Source organism: Giraffa tippelskirchi, chromosome 14 (genome assembly GCF_054371585.1).
Source record: "Giraffa tippelskirchi isolate mGirTip1 chromosome 14, T2T-mGirTip1v1.2.pri, whole genome shotgun sequence".
Classification (NCBI taxonomy): Eukaryota; Metazoa; Chordata; class Mammalia; order Artiodactyla; family Giraffidae; genus Giraffa; species Giraffa tippelskirchi.
Genome location: NC_137288.1, coordinates 33601658 through 33624855, shown reverse-complemented (window position 1 = coordinate 33624855; position 23198 = coordinate 33601658). Strand labels below are relative to the sequence as shown.

The 23198-nt window shown below is 46.3% G+C and overlaps 1 protein-coding gene across 38 annotated transcripts in view; it reads left to right on the top strand.

The window, feature by feature from the left end:
- The window catches only part of FHOD3 (formin homology 2 domain containing 3), a 514139-nt gene that overhangs the window by 447814 nt on the left and 43127 nt on the right, over positions 1–23198 (top strand). For all 38 annotated transcript variants that reach the window (XR_014074757.1, XR_014074756.1, XR_014074755.1 and 35 more), the window contains one exon: positions 12600–12758. Coding sequence is in view for 28 of the 38 variants with exons in the window: in XM_081562360.1 (XP_081418486.1) it covers positions 12600–12758 (159 nt within the window). In the remaining 10 variants the exon portion in view is untranslated. The remainder of the gene's footprint in view (positions 1–12599; positions 12759–23198) is intronic.

Here is a 23198-nt window from a genome sequence, read left to right as displayed (position 1 = left end):
CTTTGTATATGAAGTTACTGAGCATCAAAGGTAAAGTCATGACTAAGGAGCACTGATGAAAAGGCTGCGTGATACTGGATCACAGATTTTATTTCTGATGATTCACTGCATTATTAGGGTCTCCTTTACATAGCTTAAAGAACTGGTCTAAAAAAATAACTCTTGTGATCCTAGGTATATTTCAGTTTTAAAACAGGTTTAAGACTGTCTTCTTAGGGCCCTGGAATAAGAGAAAACACTTTTCAAAGGATAGTTTAGAGTAAACATGCCAGAACTTACTATCACGAATTAATTTCGGCTCCGTGGGTTGCTCTGTTTAGCATCATTTTGGGTGAGTATAAACTGTCTGAATTGGGCTTCTTGATCTGCCAGCTGGGCTCCGATTTGGAATCAGAAAGTGTGTGCAAGCTTCCTCAGGACAGGAGTATCCTTTCGAGAAGGACCTAAGGACAGAGTTTGTGCCTGTCACCATGTGTGATGCTGGTGATGTGTGATACTGAAAGGCTAGGTCGGGAGCTCTAAAAGGTCGCCTTCCTGTTAAAAACTTTTCTGGTGTCGAGGGTGGGGTAGGGGAGATGGGTCTGGAACTACCTGCTGCTCTTCCCGAGTTGGCCTTTACCCTCAAGTTGATGTCTGCCCAGTTCCAGCAAGGATGTGAATCTGAACCATTTCCAGCCCTACCCCATCCCCAAGTCAGAATTCCAGCTTTTTCCTGTTTACAAATCTAACTGCCAAGATCCAAAATAGAAAGCCATGCCAGGCAGTCCTTTCCCCCAACTGGAAGCAGAACCCTCTTGTTCTCTCTGGAAAACAGTGCCTCGGGAGGTGATATTGCTCTTGGTGTCTCTGTGTCCTGACTTCCAGGACTGGTCACGTGTGGTGATGAGCCACCTACACGGGCGCTCCCGCTCTTACCGTCAGATGTGCCATTTGGGAGAAGGCTTGCCTGGTGCGGTTAAAACAGCATTCGGATCACCCAGGACGTGCCCTCGCTCCCGCTGATCTGGTTGGCCCGTCTCCTTCATCCCACTCCTTCCCACGTGAGCCCCTCTGGCTGTCTAGACCCTCCGGGCTTGTCCTGGTTGCTCCTTAGCCTCAGAGGTTGCTGCCTCTTGACTTGGGGTTGAGGGGGCGAGGAATTAAAGAGTCCTAGTTGGCAATGAAGGCCCTTCTGACCTCATTTTTTACGAAAGAAATGGCAAAGTGAAAAGCTTCCTTGAGAAGACCCCAAACAGGTTCACCTCCCCCACTTCTCTGGGTCCCACTGTGGTCAGTGACGGGAGCCTGGTGGCACCCTCTCAGTGGCCCAGAGTTCAGTTCTTTCTTGAAGTAGGTGGTGACCTCTTAAAAACCTGTATTGCCCAGCTACAAAGGCTCATATAGTTTTTATAAAGTGAGAGCATAAGAGAAAAGTAGCATGTTGAAAAATTTACCTGATTCCAGAATGTTCTGCAATGGGACCCAGGAACCCATTTTGGGGCAGGGGGGTCTAGGAAATGTGAGCAGAGACTAATTTACAAATGTTACAAATGGTGAGGACACAAATTGGAGAGTTGAATCTGTTATGTAGACTAGTACAGCTATAACCAATTTTACGTTTGTTTCTAATTCTTGACTGTGATGTTCATAAAACTCAGCTGTAAATAGCTACTTCCAAATTCTGGCTCATGAGAAGTTTTTCATTAAAAACAATAGAGTGCATCAAAAATAAAATATACTTCACAGGGCAGCACAGAGCAAAGGGAATCAATTGTACTTTCCATCAGAAAACTTACACCAGACCAGTGTTGCAGGGCATGGTGGTGACCATCTGAGTCATCCCCTAGGGATTCATGTGCCAGATCCAAGGCTGGGGTGACCACCTCATGGCCATGATAAGAACAGAGAGATGTACTTTGTGATTTCCTTTCCAAATAGTTTCTAGAACTGGATCTACTTTTCTCTTTCGGCAGGTAACGCGCACACACAGACACACACACACAGACACAGACACACACACACACACACAGACACACACACGGGCTTCCCTGGTGGCTCAGACAGTAAAAAAATCTGCCTGCAGTGCAGGAGATGTGGGTTTGATCCCTGGGTGGTAAAGATCCCCTGGAGAAGGGAATGGATATCCACTCCAGTATTCTTGCCTGCAGACTATATGTATAGCTTTTTAATAAGATAGCTTTAATTATGTGTTGTGGAGAAAGACAGAAATTTTGTGCTACATTTCATCATATTGTGTTTTTGCTGTTGGTCTAAGATGTGGAGAATGGCATAAGAGATGGTTAAAATGACCCCAGAGTTGGATGTCAGGGCAGAAAACCCCTGGGAATGGGGAATCACCCTCCATGGACTTGACATCATCCCGAGAAACCCCAGGAAGTGGCCTTCCAAGCCGTTTGCCTCATCTAGGGCAACCAAGTCCCTCTTCCTTCCAAAGGGCAGCTTTTATATCCCCGGATCCAGACAGACCACGGAAGGTGTGGAGCAGAAGAGGGGCCCAGAAGGAAGAAGGGACCTGGCTTCACCTTTGGGGACTCATGGCTGTCTTATTCACCTGGGTTTGTTGCTTTACTGTGGGGAGGGGCCTCTGGAATGGATTTGGAGACATTTGTTCAACTTGATTTACCTTGAAGTTTCAAACCATTTCACAAACTATTAGTAGTGACTTTTTAAGAAAATCCAGAGATGATTTATTTCGTCTGGGGTAAGCCCCAGCCTGAGTTATTTTGAAAGGCTCTCCTGGGACTCAACCACAGCTATGAACCATTGATTTAAAGTGAAAAATAAAGCACCAATGAGGGGGGCGTTGCTCCCACCATCATTCTCCACGTTGACGTCACCCCTCCCCCACCTCAGTTTTATTCTCCAGAGAAGAGAAGAAAATCTTCCTACCCTTTATGTGAATTCAAGTCATAAGGGAATGTTATTTTGTTTAATAGCACCCTCAGAAAACCTGAATTCTGCCTGGAAATTCCAAGCCCAACTTTGGGACTTCACTTGGGTGATCACACACCCTAGTATGTCCAGGATAGTCCCCATGTATGTGGGGGTCCCAGTGGAATTATTAAGTGCACTCTCTTCACCTCTCAAAAGTCTCTCAGTTAGGGTACTGGATAAACTACAATAACATTGGAAATGTAACTGTTTGATGGTTGGCCTCTGCTGTAAAGATTCAAAGAGCCAATATGGGAAGTTAACTTTTTTTTTTTTTCTAAATTTACCAACAAGCAAGCCTGTTCTGGTCAGTTCCACAGAACTGTTATTCCTAACTAAAGGTTTTTCAGCTTTTATTTAGGCTTCCCTGATAGCTCAGTTGGTAAAGAAACTGCCTGTGATGCAAGAGACCCCAGTTCAATTCCTGGGTCGGGAAGATCCCCTGGAGAAAGGATGGCTACCCGCTCCAGTATTCTTGATCTTCCCTGGTGGCTCAGCTGGTAAAGAATCGGCCTGCAATGCGGGAGACCTGGGTTTGATCCCTGGGTTGGAAAGATCCCCTGGAAAAGGGAATGGCTACCCATTCCAGTATCCTGGCCTGGAGAATTCCATGGACTGTATAGTCCATGGGGTCTCAAAGAGTCGGACACGATTGAGCGATGTACACCTTCATACTCTCTTTCATGGCTTTTCATTGTTGTTCTGTCCTTTGCCTTCATGCTTTCCCACATATATCTCCCTCATTACAGAACTTGGGAAAATTTCATAGCAGTCACACAGTTATGACATCTGTATTGTGGCATCACTGTCATGGACACTTTCTCAACGGACAGTTTTGAAAATATCCTGTGGCGTCACCGTTTTGGCAGCTAGTGGGGAGTGAGGAGGAATGATTTCCCATTTCTAGAACTCGTGCCTCCCTGAGCCAGCCCTGGGGTCTGTGACAGTGATGCTGACAAGCGTTTTGAGAGGTCGGTCGCCTTTCATGGAAATACTCTCAAACTTAGCAGTATTCTCCGAGACTCTGAGTTCTCTTAATAAATCATGTCCTTAGCCTAGTTTCTATTTTCAGTCACTGCACCCTCTGGGATGATAAGTTCTGTGTGCTGAATATCCACTTTTTAAAACCACATCCTTTACTGCTAGTACAATTGCTCTTTAAAAACTCAAAGTGGTGATCCTCCGTGGCAGCATTTCAAAAAACTTTAGAAGGCAAGCCCTGTCCACTTGCCTGGACTTCAAGCCTCCACGATCTTTGTCCAGGCTCTCCTCCCGACTCTGCTTACTTTGTCCTTTCCCCCCACGTGGAAGTTTGTGCCTTCACGGTGGCCCTTCTCTGGACCTTAGCCGTCTTTATCACGGCATGCCACGGCAGAAGCCCCGGAGCTGTGTGCAAAGACGGAGCAGGGTTTTGTGTTTATTTCCAAGGACCACACCTATGATCTGGCTGCATGGGGTTAGCAGTGGCACAACGTGTGCCGTGTCTTCAGGAGCCCACAGTGCTCCACCCCAGAGCCTTACAGAGCCAAGTGTGTTATGAAAAATATGCATTGATAAACCATATATTTTTAAAATATAATGTCATTAGGTTAAAAATGATTTTTTAAAAAAAGAGAGCCAATAGTGAAAAGAGCTAAAGCACTATTTTCCAGGTATTGGCCTAAGTACTTTACATGTATCCATACCAATAATACTATTGTTTTTATTAAAAAAAATTATTTATTCATTTATTTATGGCTGCGCTCGGTCTGCATTGCTTTGCTCGGGCTTTTGCTAGTTGCAGTGAGTAGGTTCCACTCTTTGTTGCTTGGCTTCTCTTGTTGTGGAGCACAGGCCCTAGGTGCATGGGCTTCAGTAGTTGGGGCTCACAAGCTTAGTTATTCCACGGCATGTAGGATCTTCCCGGACTGGGGATTGAACCCATGTCCCCTACATTGGCAGGCAGGCAGATTCTTTTACACTGCGCCACCAGGGAAGTCTCAGTAATACTATTCTAATAGTCCTAGCAGACACTTCTGTCACGCTTACCAGAGGGTGAGTGTTTCTCTCACTGATTTACATCCGTTGTCCTATTTCATCCTCCTAACAAGCCCTGTGAGATTGGATCCCAGACAGGAGGCACAGAGAGGGACAGTGACTCGCCCAGGTCACCGGGCTGGGAATGGGTCAGACCCCAACTGACCCACCCGAGTGATTTGCTGCTCTGAATATTTTCAGTTACCCTTCAGGGCTCCTGTGATCCCCAGATTCCCTTTTGTTTTGACTACTTTCAAGTTCATCCTCTGGACACTTCTTTGTGCTCTTCCCTTGGGGATTTTTAAAATCTTGCCATTTTTTGAAAAAGACTCTCTCTTTCTCCTCAATGGTCTGTGTGCTTTGCTACTGCAATTTTAAATTTCATTTGGTCTGGACTGTACCTCTGTGTGACCTTGAACAAGTCGGTCAACTTCTCTGAGCCTGTTTTTGATTATGGGTGGGATGTAGTAGAGAAGCCAGGCCTGAGCCTGTATGCCTGACCCACTGGGGTTGTCGAGTAGACCCAGGGCAACAGGGGAGAATGTACTTTTGTGCTGTGCTAACAGGTCTTCATTTTTTATGTTACTGATTTTCTTATCCTTTGTCTCGAGTGACTTTCCTGAGATTCCAGTGTGAGATTTTAAATTAGCCTCTTAGTTTAAGGACTACTATTTAGCATTAAAGTCTTCCTTTCTACCTTTTCCTAACCGCTGCCTGAATGATCACCTTTTTATTTTCCAAAACTGAATGAATATGAGGGGAAGTGATGGTCTTACCCTCAGGATATTGAACAAAATCAGGTTGTGGTCACACATGGCGGTCACCTACCACTGGAACCATTCAGAATCAAGTTTGTCACTTTACTTAGAAATTCTGAAAGACTTGTTCTTGGAAGCAATACTTTGTTGTATCCAAAAACCTGACATACTTGTCTCCTCTCTTTGAGACCTCTGGTCCTCCATCTCAGCATCAGGATTGGTGTGGCCCCACAGTCCCCCTGAGTGGACCTGACTATCTGGTTTAACGTTCTAGAAAATCTTCTTGTTGTATGTGACTTTCTGCCCCTTGGAGTGGCTGAGTTTGCAGGGCCCAACCTCTCAGAGCTGGCTGGTTCTAGAAGGCCCACTGCAACCCAGGGAGCTGACCACCAAGTGAATCTGCGTTCTACCAGGGCTGCAGAGATAAGTCCCAGCCCTTACCCCTAAGCCCTGGCAATTAGCAATCAGTGCTTAAATAGAGAATCCCCTCTGTGCTTCTCAGAAATTCTGTGACTCTTTGTGGCCTTGGGTGCTGTCTGTCTGAAGCATCCTCTTGGAGGGGCTCACTTCTACTTCCTGAAACTGGACCCTCAGCCCTCTTGGACAGCTTGGGGGAAAGGAGCTGAACTGCCTCGGTGACCTCCTTTCTGGCCCTTCTCTCTAAGAGGTCTCTGCTAGCCTTGACAGCATCTCTTTCCATAGAGGGTGACCTCCGTTTCTCCCCGTTTTGGCTGTTACATCCTCTTCCCCCTCCCTGCAGTCCCCTTGGCCAAGTCAAGAACAAACAAAACCCTACATTCCGTCCAAGCCTGAAGCATTTCTCCAGAGACAGTATTTCTGGGAGGGCAACTCTTGGCATGTTGGAGGCTCCCTGAGAGTTGCTGCTTTGAAGGAGGTTCTGGGTGTCACCACCTCGTTTGGCTCACAAGTTCAGCTTTACTAGGCTTTCTGGGAGCAAACCAGAACCTGACCTCCTCCCAGAGTGCCCACTGGCCCTTCAAGAAGCAAGTTCCTCTTTTACCTTGAGCACTTCTGGATGTACTGGGGGCAGTTGCATGTCCAGAGACATCCCCACCCTGGTTTCCCCACTCCAACTTGCACAACTCTTTAGCTGGGCAGCTATCTCGCCCCAGAGACAGTTGTTCCAATTTTCATGTTCAGCACCCCTGAGTCCAGCATCCTGCACCTGGGGCCCGACCCATAGCTGCTCCATCAACACCTTTTTCTCCCTGTGAGTTCTTGAGCCCTGAGGGCACAGGTTTGGCTGATTGACCTTCTATCAAAGAACTGAGGGAGGTACCCTTATTTCCTGTTGCCTGAGGATTGACCATTGCTGTCGGTGGCATCCTGGCCCCCTACATTTTTGTTGGTCTCCATGAAAAATGTCCCCACTCGAGGAGTAGCCACCTTATAGGCACCCAGGAAATACCATTTAAGGAAATGATATCTACAGTTGAAAAAAGGCAAAAAAATATAATAAATAAGGGAAGATACCCTGCCAACCACCAAGAGACAGTTGAGGGACTGAGTTTGCTTTTCAGCCTCTTCTCCTGCCTTTGCTCAGGCTTTGTCATGGATCATCACTGATAATGTCTTGGGACTCCAAAATCAGCAAGGGGTCTCATGGGGTGTGGCATAACCCCACCATGTTGACCTTGGCTATTCCCACACAAGCCTGTGTTCTTGCTTTCTGCTGGCTTTTTTTTTGTTGTTAAGAAGAAAGATCTCAGTCAGTCCAGTCTGTTATGATGTTAACCTACCATACTGGTTGTTTTTACTTAAAGTTACTTTGGTTCCATATTAGAATCAGGCTTTCATAATGGGTTGTGGCTCATGGTCTTGCTGCCTTGTTGGAATGCCCTGGATCATTGTATAGACAGCTTTCTCTGTTCGATGATTCTATTCTATATTATCAGTATAGCTGTTTAGTGCCAATGCCACACATTAATTATATCAGTTTTATAGTAAGTTTTTATGGCTGATTGGATAGATATTATATGTATTTCTACTTATGGATCTTTTTACACATATATTCTTTCATAGTAACTTTAGAATATTTTAAAATTCCAAAAACATCTTCTTGGAATTTGATTAGAATCATTTTAAATATATGTTGTGTGCTGTGCTTAGTCGCTCAGTCATGTCCGACGTTTTGTGACCTCATGGACTATAGCCCACCAGCTCCTCTGTCCATGGGGATTCTCCAGGCCAGAATACTGGAGTGGGTTGCCGTGCCCTCTTCCATGGGATCTCCCAACTCAGGGATTGAACCCAGGTCTTGTGCACTGCAGGTGGTTCTTTACCTGCATATATAATAAATATATGTTATTTGTGTATATATTTTATGAGGCAAGATAATGAGCATCCTTTTAACACTGAGACTTCTTATTCAGGAACACGATGTTTCTTGTTTGCCCACGTCTTCTTTTATTACTCTAAAGAAAATTTTACCACTTCCTTCAAGTAGGGCCTATATTGATATTTCCAGTGGTTTGGAGTTTTCTTTTTTTTTTAATTAATTTATTTTTTATTGAAGGATAATTGCTTTACCGAAGTTTGCTGTTTTCTGTCAAACCTCAACATGAATCAGCCATAGGTATACATATATCCCCTCCCTTTTGAACCTCCCTCCCCATCCTGCCCCTCTAGGTTGATACAGAGCCCCTGTTTGAGTTTCCTGAGTCATACAGCAAATTCCCGTTGGCTATCTATTTTACACATGGTAATATAAGTTTCCATGTTGCTCTTTCCATACATCTCACTCTCTCCTTCCCTCTCCCCATGTCCATAAGTCTATTGGAGTTTTCTTTTTAATCATTTATTTATTTTTGGCTGTGCTGGGTTTTTGTTGCTGTGCGGCTTGTCTCTAGTTGTGGGGCACGGGCTTCTCACTGTGGTGGCTTCTCTTGTCGAGCAGCACGGGCTCTAGGGAGAGCAGGCTTTACCAGTTGCAGCTCGCAGGCTCTGGAGCATAGGCTCAGTAGTTGTGGCTCACGGGCTTAGTTGCTCTGAGGCATGTGGGATCTTCCTGGATCAGGGATCAAACCCATGTCTCTTGCATTGGCAGGTGGATTCTTTACCACTGAGCCACCAGGGAAGTCTGGTCTGGGGGTTTTGTTTTCCTTGTTTGTATGTTGTTTTTCAGGATGTGTCTGGTCTCGTGTAAAATACATATCAACTCTCTGATCTCCTACTAGAAGTATCACCTCCTGTCATCCTCCCAACCCTGTTCCACCTTTGCTGCATCACATCTTAGCCCTTCCTTTCCAGAAGCCTTTAGAAGGTCATTTAACGTTTCTTAACCTCCTTTACAAGGAACGCTGTCTTATCTGCTTTATCTCCTCTTTTCATCATTGACCAATTTCCCATGTTTCTCATTTCAAACGATGGAGAGTCACAGACTCTCTGTTCAGAGAAGTGCAATAAGGAAACAAGTCTCTGAGAAAGACTCTTGGCAAGAATTAAGATGGATGGGTTGGGAGTGAGAAGAGGCTGGAAGCAGGAAGCCCATGGTGGCTGCCCTGGGAGGCTGGCTCCAGGGGTCGGGCTTGGGATGGACGTGGGGGGAAGGAAGGACAGGGCATGAGAGATTTTGTGGAAGAGGATGGCTGACAGCCACTCAGACAGGACCAGGTGAAGGACACAGTGAAGGTCACTCTTGCTGATCTGGAGCTTGGAGGATTGCAATGGATCAGAATTGATAGTGGCTAGACACCAACATGTGCTCCCGGGCACAGAGCACTTTGGCTTGTTCTTGCAGATGCTGCTCTGGGTTGTTGGGAGGGGAGGAGACAGTTGGGCAAGCCCACGTGACCCGCCCCTCATCTTGGGCAGAGTGGCTGCCAAGGCACTTGAGGGGTCAGCGGCATCCAGCGGAGTCTGTTTCAGTTATGAAGAAGAGCATTTAAAATACCTCTTGGATAAAATCCAGAGAGTTAATAATTCAGCTTCAGATATGACTAATTCTTACTCCTTCCTTCTCGAAGTGGGTGGACGTGCTCTGATAACATGTCGTCTGTAGAAACAGCTTCCTTATTATCTCAGGATGCCCAGAGGCTGGCTTCTTCTCCATTTATGGGAGCAGAGGGTGTCCACTGATGTGAACTGAGTTCTGCTGAGAACGAGGAAAAGGACATGTCAGGCTCAGAGCCATCCCCTGGGTCTGTTGTGAGTGCTTGCTGTAGGTGGACACTGGCTGAGGGGGGCAGGCTGAAATCTGAGCAGTCCTTCTCTCTCAAGGACTTGCCATGGGGCTGTGTCTCCCTCAGGGTGGGCGTCTTGCTCTCATTTGCACAAAGGCAGCAGTGGGGCTGGGCCTGCTCAGGTATCTCTACAGGCTCCCAGGGACTCTATGGATGGCGATCTAGGGGCTAATGATTCCCAGGGAATCCTTGCCTTTCTGTCAATGCCTCCTGTGCTGGAGCCTGGCTGTGGGTTGGTGCCTCGCCCATGCCAGGTCCCAGGCTTCTGTCTTCCATGCTGCCATCCACGAGGCCTCATTCCTTATGCTCACGAGATGTCTCACTGCTGCCCCTCCAGGCCTCATGTCCACTTTCTAGGCAGGAAGATGGAGGAAAGGCAAAAGGCACGGCTCATGGGTCCAGCCCTTTTGAATCAGGAAAACAGAAACCCAAACTTCCAGCCTTAGCTGCAAGGGGTCCAGGGAGGTAATTGATTTCACTAACATATTACCAGCCTGAAAGAAATCCAGGCCCTGTTGGTGAGCAGGGAAGAGGGACTAGATGTTGGGCAGGTCTCCTGCAGTGCCTGGAGGAGTGGGCATCCCACCACCCCAAGGTGGGCATGCAGGTCATCACATCCCTCTTCATTCCCTTCTTCAGCATTTTGTCAAACCATTTCTCATGCCTTCTTAGCATTCCAACAAAGTAATATTTTTAAAAATAATTTTATTTTTATTTATTTATTTTTGGCTGTGCTGGGTCTTTGTTGCTGCCCAGGCTTTGCTCTAGTTGCTGTGAGTGGAGACCACAGTCTAGCGGCAGTGTGTGGGCTTCTCATTGCGGTGGCTTCTCTCGTTGCAGAGCACAAGCTCTAGGTGTGCAGGCTTCAGTAGTTGTGACTTGCAGACTCTGGAGCATGGACTTAGTAGCTGTGGCTCACAGGCTTAGTTGCTCCGTGGCATGTGAGATCTTCCTGGACCAGGGATCAAACCAGCGTCTCCTGCATTGGCAGGTGGGCTCTTAACCACCAGACCACAACCCCCCAGATAATATTTTAAAGTAGATTTCAGCTACATTTCAGGAGCTCCTAATAAGCTTATTGGCTTAAACATATAGAAGACAAGCTTGCCCTGCAGAGTAGGGGTGCATTTATGCCACGTTTCCCTGGGAGCCCACAGTTCCAAGCCGATGACACACCCACAGGAATTGTTCCTCCTGGCCACCAGGCGCCCAAATGGCTGGGATGCTTTCAGTTATTTTCTTCGTGAAGAAATTGTAATTTATTCCCAAATGCATATTTAAGGACCTAAAATAGAACATTAGCAATTGAGTTTGGAAGGGCTCAGTAAGACTTAAGGGGCCGCAGCCAGTTTCTCCTTGCCAGCTCCCAGCCTCTAGTGCCACAGCGGCCGCTCAGCTGAACCAGGCCCAGCCTGGTTCCCTTCTTCAGAGGAGAGGCTGAGGCCTCAGTGCAGGAGACCGACTGGCGTCAGCTGCTTGGCTGGGACCTGCCTGCAGAGGGGTTCTGAGCAGCTGACTCATGGAGTCCCCTGATATGGCCCCGACAACCTCCAGCTTCATCCCTGGCAGTTCCCTGGAACTAGACAAAGGCCCTTCTCCTCTCTTCATTGGCTCCCCCAGCCCCAGGCTAGTCCTAGACAGTCTTTAGGGTCCAGCTCGTGTGACAGCTTCTCCAGACCTTTACCCCCTCCATCACCGGGTGAGCTGTTCCCCTGAAGCTAGGCCCCTCACTCAGTGAGCTCACCCTTCAGCATGCTGCACGGTCTCACCCATCCTCGTCACGCCAGGCTTGTTTCATGAATCAGAATCATCAACCTCCAGGCCTTGTGACCTCAAGGGAGGCTGCACAGCACAGGGAGCTTGCTGACCAGTCCCCTCTACCTGTCCCCATTTCCACCTGCCTTTGATTTCCTGAGAGCTGAAGGGGAAAGTTGGGGACCTTGTCATCATAGGTCTGGGCAGACGTGAGAACTGACTCAGTACCTTACACCCTTCCTGACTTCTGGCCGTGTGCCAGCCCCAGGCTAGTGACAGGTGTTGCCCCGAGGATGCCCAGGACAGCAGGGGGCATGGTCCCCTTCCTTGGCCTCTTTGCCAGTTCATCCCTTACTCCTCTTCGCCCGCCCAGTGGGCTGCATCTAGATGTATGAATGTGGCAGGAGACTGCTGAGGTGTAAGGGCAGAATGCCGAGAGGAGCCCCGGAGATGCAGAAGGCTGACCCGCCAGCAATGCCGGGTTCCCCCCTGGCTCCTGTCTCCTTGGCGCGTGGACCAGCTTTCTCCATCTCTGGGCATGCACCACATGCTCCAGGGCCAACCAAGGCACATTCCGACACCTTGCAGCCCGCAGGAAGGGAACTCTGAAAGGTCTGAATCCTGTTTCCACTGCTTCTGTGGAAAAAAACAGGGTGTTTCTTTTTTTTTCTTCCTTGCAAAATATCACATTTTTCCCAATTGAAGGAAAATCAATTTTATTTTGTAATGTGTCTGACTCGAGAAATTCCATGGCCTCCCCCCTCTTGGCGGCTTCTCGGGGCTAATCCCTGATCTCCGCCATGCTGAGCGGTAGCCAGTCCCTCCCTGAGCTGAAGCGGAGCCATTTGTTTTCATCTCTAAATAAGTTGTGAGTTTGCTTTTAATAGAGGACCAAAGATGAGGCATTAATCTTGGATTCTCCTTATTTTATCACAAGAAAACGGCTGCAGATGGAAAAAAGCAGGAGATCATTGTCCTGGACTCCAAGAGGAGCAATGCTATTAATATTGGCCTGACTGTCCTGCCCCCTCCAAGAACGATTAAGATAGCCATTTTGAATTTTGATGAATATGCGTTAAACAAAGAAGGGATTGAGGTAAGAGGAGCTCGACAGAGCGTTATTCATGTTCTGTTGCATTACTGTCCGATGTGACTTTCTTTCTCCACAGGGTACCTTGCCACTTTTTTTGGTCTCAGCCAGACTCTGAATAGTGTTATAATTCTCACATCCTTTTTTTTTAACTTCTGGAGGGGAAAGAAACCCCACTTTGCTTATTAGGAAGTTCAGGTTCATTCACTAACTTCCTTCTGACCACACTCTGCCTGCCTCGACGTGAAAGAAGAACTTGACCACCTCCACAGGGCACTGGAATGCCTTCCTTCACATCATTTCAAACCAAATATGTTTCATGAACAGTCTTAAAAGTAGGGTTGTCTGTGCATGCTCACCTCCCTATAAATGGCTTTGTTTCTCTCTTGGCACCTGTTGTGGTGTGTAGAGATGGGTTTCATTTGACCAGCTGGGGAACCCAAGCCAACTGAGTCCACAGCGTCTGTTGGTCTGAGTGGCACAAGTGGAGAGAGGTTGGGTGTCCTGTCTGTGACTGGTGGGCACCCCAGCTGGAGCTGCAGCCCCTGCTCTGCCAGGGTCCAGCACCGTCCGCTGTGGGCTGGTGCCCGTTTGTGGGAAGTTCAGTCTCCTCTTCTGATAATAGAGAGTGAGTGAGTGGAGCCAATGGCGTGGCCCACAGATTCCACTGGGGGCGTGACCAGCCTGGGGACCCACTGGGTAGAGTAGGGACTCTCAGGACACTGCCTCGTGACATTGGTGGCACCCAACGCCTCCTCCTGTTGGCAAGGAGCCCTGGATTCCTTGAAAGCATCTCCGTACTGGAGGTTCCTGCATACCCAGTCTATTTGAAAGTCTCGAGAGTGAGGGAAGCCAGTGAAGACTGGCTGCAGTGAGGGAGAGGGGCTTCGGCAGGAGAGTGGGAAGTGAGGAAGGCTCGGGGGACTGTGCCGGATGCACCCCCAGGCCTGAGAGTGAGAGGGGGTGATGTGGGCCGTGGAGCAAAGTGGTGCCTGAACCCAGGTGGGCAGGCGTGCCTTGTGCTTTGGAAAGCACAGGCCTCCACAGCAGAAGCTGTGTTCCTAGAGGTTTGTACTGGATTGAGTACAGACTTCAAGATCCATGATACCCAGAACCTTGGCATGTGACCTTATTTGGAAGTTGGGTCTTTGCTGGCGTGATCAAGCTAAGATAAGGTCATCCTGGATTAGGGTGGGCCCTGCTCCGCTGGCTGATAGCCTTCTGAGAAGAGAGAAGTTTGGACACAGACACACAGAGGGCAAGGCCATGTGCACACAGAGGACACCCAGAGCGGAACACCGTGGGGTGATGGGGGCAGAAACTGGAGGGATGTGTTGACAAGGCAAGGGACACCGAGAAGTGCCTGCAGCTTCTAGAAGCATGCAAAAGGAAAGGAAAGCCCCTCCCTTGATGTTAGACTTCTAGTCTCTCAGGCTGTGAGGGAACACATTCCCATGGTTTGAAGCCCCCAGGTTTGCGATGCTTGGTTATAGCAAACCTAGGAAACCAGCACAAGGCCTAAGCAGTTCGGCCTCGAGAAGCACCCACAAGGCCTGTGCCAGGAGCAGGTATGACGAGGGACGTGCGCTTGCCACTGGCTGGAGAGAAAGTGGAGCCCCAGCCCTGGAGTCAGGCCAGGCAGCACAGCAGGTCAGCATAGGCAGGGAGTGAGGGCACGTGGCAGATGGGGGAGGCGGTTCAAAGGAGACAGCGGGCAAATACAGACGGGGACACGGAGGCAACTGCCAGACAGTGAGAAAGGAGGGGGCAGGCCTGGCCTCACTATGCGGCAGCTTCTCCCTGGGGCCCCCAGAGCAACAAGGGAGAAGGGCGTTTATGTCCGTCAGGCAGGTGGGGGCCGCCAGTCGGCTCAAACCAAGTGCAAAGTGTCTCTCACACAAGACAGATGACGTGGTAGGTGCTCGTGCATGATTTGGCCATCCTGTTTACTTCACAGGATCTTTGAAAGATTGCAGAAGCTTCAGATTCATACATAGAGAGGCTTCAAATGCAGCCAGAGGCAGCTTGATTGAAGGAAAAAATGACAACTTCCCCTTTTAAAAATATTTCCCCTTCTTGCCATGAGAACTTGAAAGTCCATCAAAAGAGACGGATTCCTTTGGTTTTGCCTTTGTTCTGTCCCGAAATGTCAGTCTCCCTGGGTAGGGTAAGTTTCAGATACAATACGTTACTCAGACTTTAGAATGAATCAGATTACTTTTTCCTTTTCTGACTGATTTCCAGCTGAGCACCTCTTTGCGCCAGGAAGGAATGATGATAGGAAAGTAATGATGACAAATAGAGGAGCAGCAACACATTAATAAACTAGACTTGCACGGGTTTCCTCCTCCGGGCCAGACACCAAGTAGGGGCTGCTCACAGAGGCTCATCAGAACCTTACGAGCTGCATACTGTTATGTTCCTCATCTTAAAGTTGAAGAGGGTGCATCCCAAAGTTAATCTGTCTGTGCCCAAGCTCACAAGCCAGTAAGAGGTCGAACTGAAATTTGGTTTCTAGAGCCTGAGTCTGAAGTGCAATCCACGGGCCAGCCCTGGGGGTGGCCGGGCCAGCTGGGCTCTCTGGGTCTGGACTCACCCACTGAAAAGAACAAGAGGGAATCTGAAAGGGGAGTGAAGGGACGCATGGGACATTGCAGTCTGCATCACACTGCTGCCTACGGCTTTCCTCCAGGAGTAGCTGGTGTATGAAATGATGTACAGTGAACAGACACAGCCGCGGAACACACTGCCTAACCCTTCCTGAGAGTTTACTGTGTCATGAGGCCTCAGTAGATCATATATAGTTATACACATGGAGCTATACATTTTTGTTACAGTTTTCACTGGAAGCAGGGTTTCTCAGTTGTGGCTCTATTGCCATTCTGGGCTGGACAGTTCTTTATTGTGGGAGCTGCCCTGTGGGCTGTAGGGTGTTCACAGCATCCCTGGCTTCTGCCCACACAATGCTAGTAGCACTGCCCCAGTGGTGACAACCAAGAATGTCTCTTAGACTGTGTCAATATACCGTGGGGACAGAATCACCCTGACTGGGAACTGCTTCTCTGAAGCTGCCTGAGTGAATGCAGAGAGAGTGTGTATTTTCAGTGCCTGTTGGTTGTAGCTGAGAAGAGTCCAGCAGAAACCAGTCCTCGTGCGGAACCTGTAACCCAGGCCCTCCCAGTCGTTACCTGCTGCCTGTGACCACTGATCTAGGGGCCCGCGGGGGCAGAGATGGTGTCCATTCTGCACAGAGCTGGTCTCCCAGAGCTTATTGTCTAGCCTTGTTGTTCAGAAGTTAAATCAGGGCTGAGAAGAGATGGAAGTCATGTCCTTACAGATCTTTACTAATGTGATTTCCAGCTTATACCCAAGTGGCCTTTTGCTAAACCATCTGGTCTGTAGCATGGCACCATGGCCTAATGGGGCTGCGTGAAACCTCTGTGTACCCGGATGTGATTAGGATGTATTCACTGACATCCTGCTTGGCAACTCCATGTTGTGTATCTGACTCATCATGAAAACCCACAGGAATAATTAACTAACTTCATTAAGAAAGTCGTTCTTCATAAGAGTATTAAATTTTAGAATATGATTGGGGCCCATCCCTAAGCTGCATTAATGATATTTTCCCATGTAAAATGTCCCTGAGGTATCATACTTTGCCGACAAAGATTCGTCTAGTCAAAGCTGTGGTTTTTCCAGTAGTCATGTATGGATGTGAGAGTTGGACCATAAGGAAAGATGAGTGCCGAAGAATTGATGCTTTTGGACGGTGGTATTGGAGAATACTCTTGAGAGTCCCTTGGGCTGCAAGATCCAACCAGTCCATCCTAAAGGAAGTCAGTCCTGAATATTCATTGGAAGGACTGATGCTGAAGCTGAAACTGCAATACTTTGGCCACCTGATGGGAAGAACTGACTCATCGCAAAAGACTCTGATACTAGGAAAGATTGAAGGCAAGAGGAGAAGGGGATGACAGAGGATGAGATGGTTAGATGGCATCACCGACCCGATGGACATGAGTTTGAGTAAGTTCCGGGAGTTGGTGATGGACAGGGAGGCCTGGTGTGCTGAAGACCATGGGGTCACAAAGAGTCAGACAAGACTGAGTGACTAAACTGAAGGAGAGTTTTCTTTTTTTCCTTGCTTTTCTCATTTTTGTAGCATCAATGTCCACTCACAGGGTTAACACAATTGCATGGTCCCAAACGACATTTAACTTGACACTGCTTGGCTGCCAGGCCAGTCAGCATCCTAGAAACAGACATTCCCTTTGGCCGCCTGTACGAAACTGCAGCATCTCTTCAAGCAATTTCGGGGAACCCTGTCCGTGGGTCCCTGAGTGAGAGCCGGGAACACACGGTTGAACCTGAGTGCAGGAGCCAGTCAGTGGGGTCTGCAGGCCCAGGAACCAGAACGTCCTGATGACTGGGCACCTTAGCCACACTGGTAGTTTGTGGAAGTGCCGTGAACATGGAGGTGGTGCTGGAAAGTAGGAGGAGCCCCCGGGTGGTTCTCCAGCTCTGCCTTAGTTGATCCAGTTTGACTTCAGGCACCACACCTTCATCTTATTCTGCATTACCTCCCTCACCAAGTGGTCACAGGAATGAAAGAAGATACCATTGAAAGAGAACCTTGAGAAGTTAACCTTTAACCTTGAGAAGTTTTTTTTTTTAATTCTCTATGAGACTCCGTTCATGAGGGAAAGCCATTATCTCATGGGATGGCAAGTTGAAAACCATCCAGCCTCGGCCATAATAGCTCCAACTTTTTGCTGTTATATACTTATCCAGACTCATAGCCAGGGTTCTGTTCAGAATCCACAAGGCATGATGATCGCTTATTATGGTCTCATCTGCAGGTGAATGAGATGGCCAAACCCCAGAATATTTGGGTCCATAAAAAATAAGACTTAGGCATTTTCCTCTGAAATATGATTTTCTGATACAAAAGCAAGCATACTTAAAGCAGTGCTAGAGAAACACTGGGAGAAAGCAAAAAAACACTGAGATTGTTATGTCATGGTCTTGTTTGATGTTTTTCTCCTTGGTTAACCGGATGGTCATCACAGGGTCATCAGTAAATCTACTGACATGGTAAAGAGCAGATTAAAGGTATGCTCATTCCATTATCATCTGCTCATGGAAAAATGAGGGCTATCACCTTGTACAAGGTAGCTTTGACCTGCTGTCCCCCTGTCTTATGACTATTTTTATTGTCAGTGATGCATAAAAAAAAAAGTAAAATTAATTGGCAGATGGCAACCTCATAAATCTTCAACAGTGAACAAATGGTTTAAATTAGTCAAAGAAGTGAAAAACAAAAGTAAGAGTGTTTGATTACTTTCCCAAAGGAAAAAGGCAACAAAAATCATCACATGAAAATGCCTTCTGAAGAAGGGGGAAAGTGTTGACAACTTTGTGTTTTGGAATTCTTGTACATGCTTAAAACAATTTGAACATTAAGAAAATTAAAATACAAATTCTTCATTGAGTTTCCCTTTTGAAAACTAGTTTAAATGCTGGGTGTTTTGAAATAAGTGGCATCTGCTTGGATTGTTTTGGTCTTTTTGAAGTGTCATCTGTGTGGGCAGGTGGGATCAATAGCATCAGCCTGTGGGTCGGCAATGGGCTGAGCATCTCCCCAATGCTCCATCCCACCCACTTAATCTGTGTTTGGGGCATGATAGAGAGGATATTGGAAAAAGAAGTATCTAGAGCTTACCACCTGTGACCTCACCCTGACCCCACCCCAAACACATCTTCAATACAGTTTGTTGCCACTGGCTTCTGATAACTTCCTGAGGCCGCCCTCTCTGATAACACTCATAAGCCCAGGACAACTAGTATTCCACCTAGATACATCCTAAGGTATGCTTGTGTAAATATCTGCACGTTTGGTGATTATGATGTCAAGTCTCCAGTCTTTTATGTTGTTATTTTTAATTTTTTGAATTAATATGGAGTAAAATTGACTTTGTGTGAATCACTACAAACTGGAAAATTCTGAAAAAGATGGGAATACCAGACCACCTGACCTGCCTCCTGACAAATCTGTATGCAGGTCAGGAAGCAATTTAGAACTGGACATGGAACAACAGACTGGTTCCAGATTGGCAAAGGAGTACATCAAGGTTGTATATTGTCACCCTGCTTATTTAACTTATATGCAGAGTACATCATGAGAAATGCTGGGCTGGAGGAAGCATGAGCTGGAATCAAGATTGCCAGGAGAAATATCAATAACCTCAAATATGCAGATGACACCACCCTTATGGCAGAAAGGGAAGAAGAACTGAAGAGCCTCTTGATGAAAGTGAAAGAGGAGAGTGAAAAAGTTGGCTTAAAGCTCAACATTCAGAAAACTAAGATCATGGCATGTGGTCCCATCACTTCATGGCAAATAGATGGGGAAACAATGGAAACAGTAAGAGACTTTGTTTTGAGAGGCTCCAAAATCACTGCTGATGGTGATTGCAGCCATGAAATTAAAAGACACTTGCTCCTTGGAAGAAAAGTTATGACCTACCTAGACAGCATATTAAAAAGCAGACACATTACTTTGTCAACAAAGGTCTGTCTAGTCAAATCTATGGTTTTTCCAGTAGTCATGTATGGATGTGAGAGTTGGACTATAAAGAAACCTGAGCACTGAATAATTGATGCTTTTGAACTGTGGTGCTGGAGGAGACTCTTGAGAGTCCCTTGGACTGTAAGGAGATCCAACCAGTCCATCCTAAAGGAAATCAGCCCTGAATATTCATTGGAAGGACTGATGCTAAAGCTGAAACTCCAAAATACTTGGGCCACCTGATGTGAAGAACTGACTCAGTTGAAAAGACTCTGATGCTGGGAAAGATTGAAGGCAGGAGGAGAAGGGGCCAACAGAGGATGAGATGGTTGGATGGCATCACCGACTTGATGGACGTGAGATTGAGTAAACTCCAGGAGTTGGTGATGGACAAGGAGGCCTGGCGTGCTGCAGTCCATGGGGTGTCACAAAGAGTTGGACACAACTGAGCGACTGAGATGAACTGAACTGAACTGAAAATTGACTTTAGGGAAGTCCAGATCTATTGAGTCTTAGTGCTTAGTCTCAGTCGTGTATGACTCTTTGCACCCTCAGTGACTTTAGTCCACCCAGCTCCTCTGTCCCTGAGATATTCCAGGCAAGAATACTGGAGTGGGTCAAAATTCTCTTCTCCAGGGGAATCTTCCCGACCCAGGGGTTGAACCCAGGTCTTCTGCATTTCAGGCATATTCTTTACCCTCTGAGCCACCAGGGAAGCCCAGTTTAAAACATACAAATTCCTGCAGTGACCACTGTAGTCAAGATTCAAAATAGTCCCATCTGCTGCAAAAGCTCTTGAGCTGTCTCTTTCTAGTCACGCCCTTAACCCACCTAGCCCCTGGTAATCAAGAATCTATACTCATCACTGTGGTTTTGTCTTTTCAAGAATGTTGTATATATGGAGTCATATAGTGAGTAGCCTTTTGAGAATGGCTTCTTTCACTCAGCATGATCGATGCCTTTGTGATTCATCCAAGTTGCACTTTGTATCTACAGTTGGTTCTTTTTTGTTGCTGAGTATCATTGCATTGTAGAGATGTACCACTGACTCTTCATCTATTTGCCCATTGAAGAGTATTTAGCTTCATCCAGTTCTGAGCAGGTACGAATAAACCTACTACAAATACTCAAGTACAAGTGTTAGTGTAAACATAAGTTTTGATTTTTCCAGGGTAAATGCAAATAGAATTGCTGGGTCATATGATAACTCCGTGTTTAATCTTTTAAGGAAGTGTAACTTGTCTTTTCATTCTCTTAACAGTGTCTTTCACAGAGAAAAAGTGTTTAATTTGAATGAAGGTTAACTTATCAACCTATTCTTTTTTGGTATCATGTCTTGGAGTTCACTGTGTAACCTGGATCACAAAGATTTTCTCCTGTGTTTCCTTCAAAAAGTTTTGTACTGTTACCTTTATTTTGATATCTGTGATCCCTTTTGAGTTAACTTATCTAGAAGGTAGTATTATCTAGAAATTAATTTATCTAGTTAACTAGAAGTTATCTAGTTTTCTAGAAGTTAGCTTATCTAGAAGGGCTTCCCTGGTGGCTCAGATGGTAAAGAATCTGCCTGCAATACAGGAGACCTGAGTTTGATCCCTGGGTCAAGAAGATCCCCTGGAGGAGGAAATGGCTACCCTCTAGTATTCTTGCCTAGGGAGTTCCATAGACAGAGGAGCCTAGTGGCCTAGTCCATGGGGTTGCAAAGAGTCAGACACGACTGAGCAACTAACACTTCATCTAGAAGGTAGGTTTCAGTTGAGGTTCACTTTTTGCATATGGATTCCTGTTGGACCAGCACCATTTGTTGAAAACACTGCCATTTGTCTATTGACAGCCTTCACACCTTTGTCAGAATCACTGGGCCGTATCTATGTAGTCTATTTCTGGATGCCCTGTTTTTGTCCCACTGATCTATGTATCTATCCTGTGCTGCAGCCCATGCCACACTGTCTTAATACTGCAGCTTTATGGTAGGTCTTTGTGACTCCTTCAAGGGTATCCTTTTTGAGAATTATTTTGGAGTGACTATTTTGGTCCTCTGCCTTGCTGTATCGGAGAAGGCAATGGCACCCCACTCCAGTACTCTTGCCTGGAAAATCCCATGGACGGAGGAGCCTGGTAGGCTATAGTCCATGGGGTCGCTGAGAGTTGGACACAACTGAGCGACTTCACTTTAACTTTTCCCTTTCATGCACTGGAGAAGGAAATGGCAACCCACTCCAGTATTCTTGCCTGGAGAATCCTAGGGATGGCGGAGCCTGGTGAGCTGCCGTCTATGGGGTCGCACAGAGTCGGACACGACTGAAGCGACTTAGCAGCAGTAGCAGCAGCAGCCTTGCTGTATAATTTTTAAGAGCAGCTTATCTATATCCACAAAAAAATCATACTATTTTGATTGGGATTGAGTTAAATTTGTGTATCAGTTTTGGGAAGACTAACATCTTGACAATGTTGAGTCTCTCAGTCTGTGAACACAGTTTATCCCCTGTTTATTTAGTTCATCTTTGATTGCTTTCATCAGCATTTCTACTTTCCACAGGCAGATCCTACACATACTTTGTTAGATTCATCCCTAAGTATTTCATTGTAAACAGTGTTTCTAAAAAATTTTAGTTTGTAATTGCTCCGTAGTAATGTACAGAAATAAAATGGATTTTTTGTATATTGACCTTGTATCATGCAACATTGTTTAACTCCCTAAGTTGTTTTGTAGATTCCTCAGAATTTTCTGTGTGGACAATTATGCCATCTGTGATGGAGACAGTTTTATCTTTTCCTTTCCAATGTGTATTTTTAAAATTTTATGTACATCAATAGGATTTCTACACAATGTTAAATAAGAATGGTGAGAGTGGACACCTTGTCTTGTTCCACATCTTAGAGGGAAAACATTCTCTCTGTCACCATTAAGTATGAAATGAGATGTGGGTTTTTTTTTTCATTAATGTCACCTGTCAAGTGGGAAAAATTTCTTCTATTATGGGTTGCTGAGTTTTTGGTTGTGAATGGAAATTGAGTTTTATCAAAATTTCTTTGCATCAATTGAAATTACTGTGTGAATTTTTTTGTTCACACTGTTAATCTGGTGTATTAATTGCATTGATTGATTTTTTTTCATATTGAGCCAACCTTGAGGTTATTTTAAAATATATTGCTATATAAAATATGGCAATAGATTTATATATCTTAAAATATTGGCATTTAGTTATATACTCTAAAATATTTTGTTAAGAAATTTTGACATCTGGTTCATCAGGATATTGGTCTGGAGTTTTCTTGTATTTGTTGAGTTTTTTTTATTGGGCTCATTCTAATCTCATAAAAAGAATTTGAGAATTGTTCCATCATCTATTTGAGTTCAAGCCACAGATTCTGACCTACCTTCTGCAGACTATGGTCCCAGTGTCAGCTCAGTTTTCAAAGTCCAGTTCAGGTCTCAAAGCCTCTGACATGCTGTTGAAGGTCAGATTCACACATGAGCAGTTCAGGGAGAAGCTCAGACGTTCTGAAACAGCTTTGTGCCCTTGCTTGGCAGGCTCTTCATTTTTCACGACCTCCCCATTGCTTTCTGGTTTTCTGGGGCCTTCCTTTTTAGTAAAGCTGGGACTTTAGTTACCTCACTCTGCCATGCACTTGCTGTGCCCATGTCTGGGGCTAAGCCAAGCAAGGGTAGAGAAGAAAAGCAAAAGGGGTTGGGGCCACAGCTCCACTGATTGGAAAGGAAATTTCCCTTCATGTGAGTTTTTGGACCTGTCAACCCTGCTGCCACCACTCGGAGACCCTTTCCCACACCAGGAGAAAGAACTCGAAGGCTTCCCTGGAGCTCTCTGTCTGCCCCTGATACCCTCTTCCAGACTTTGGGCTACCTGCTCCCA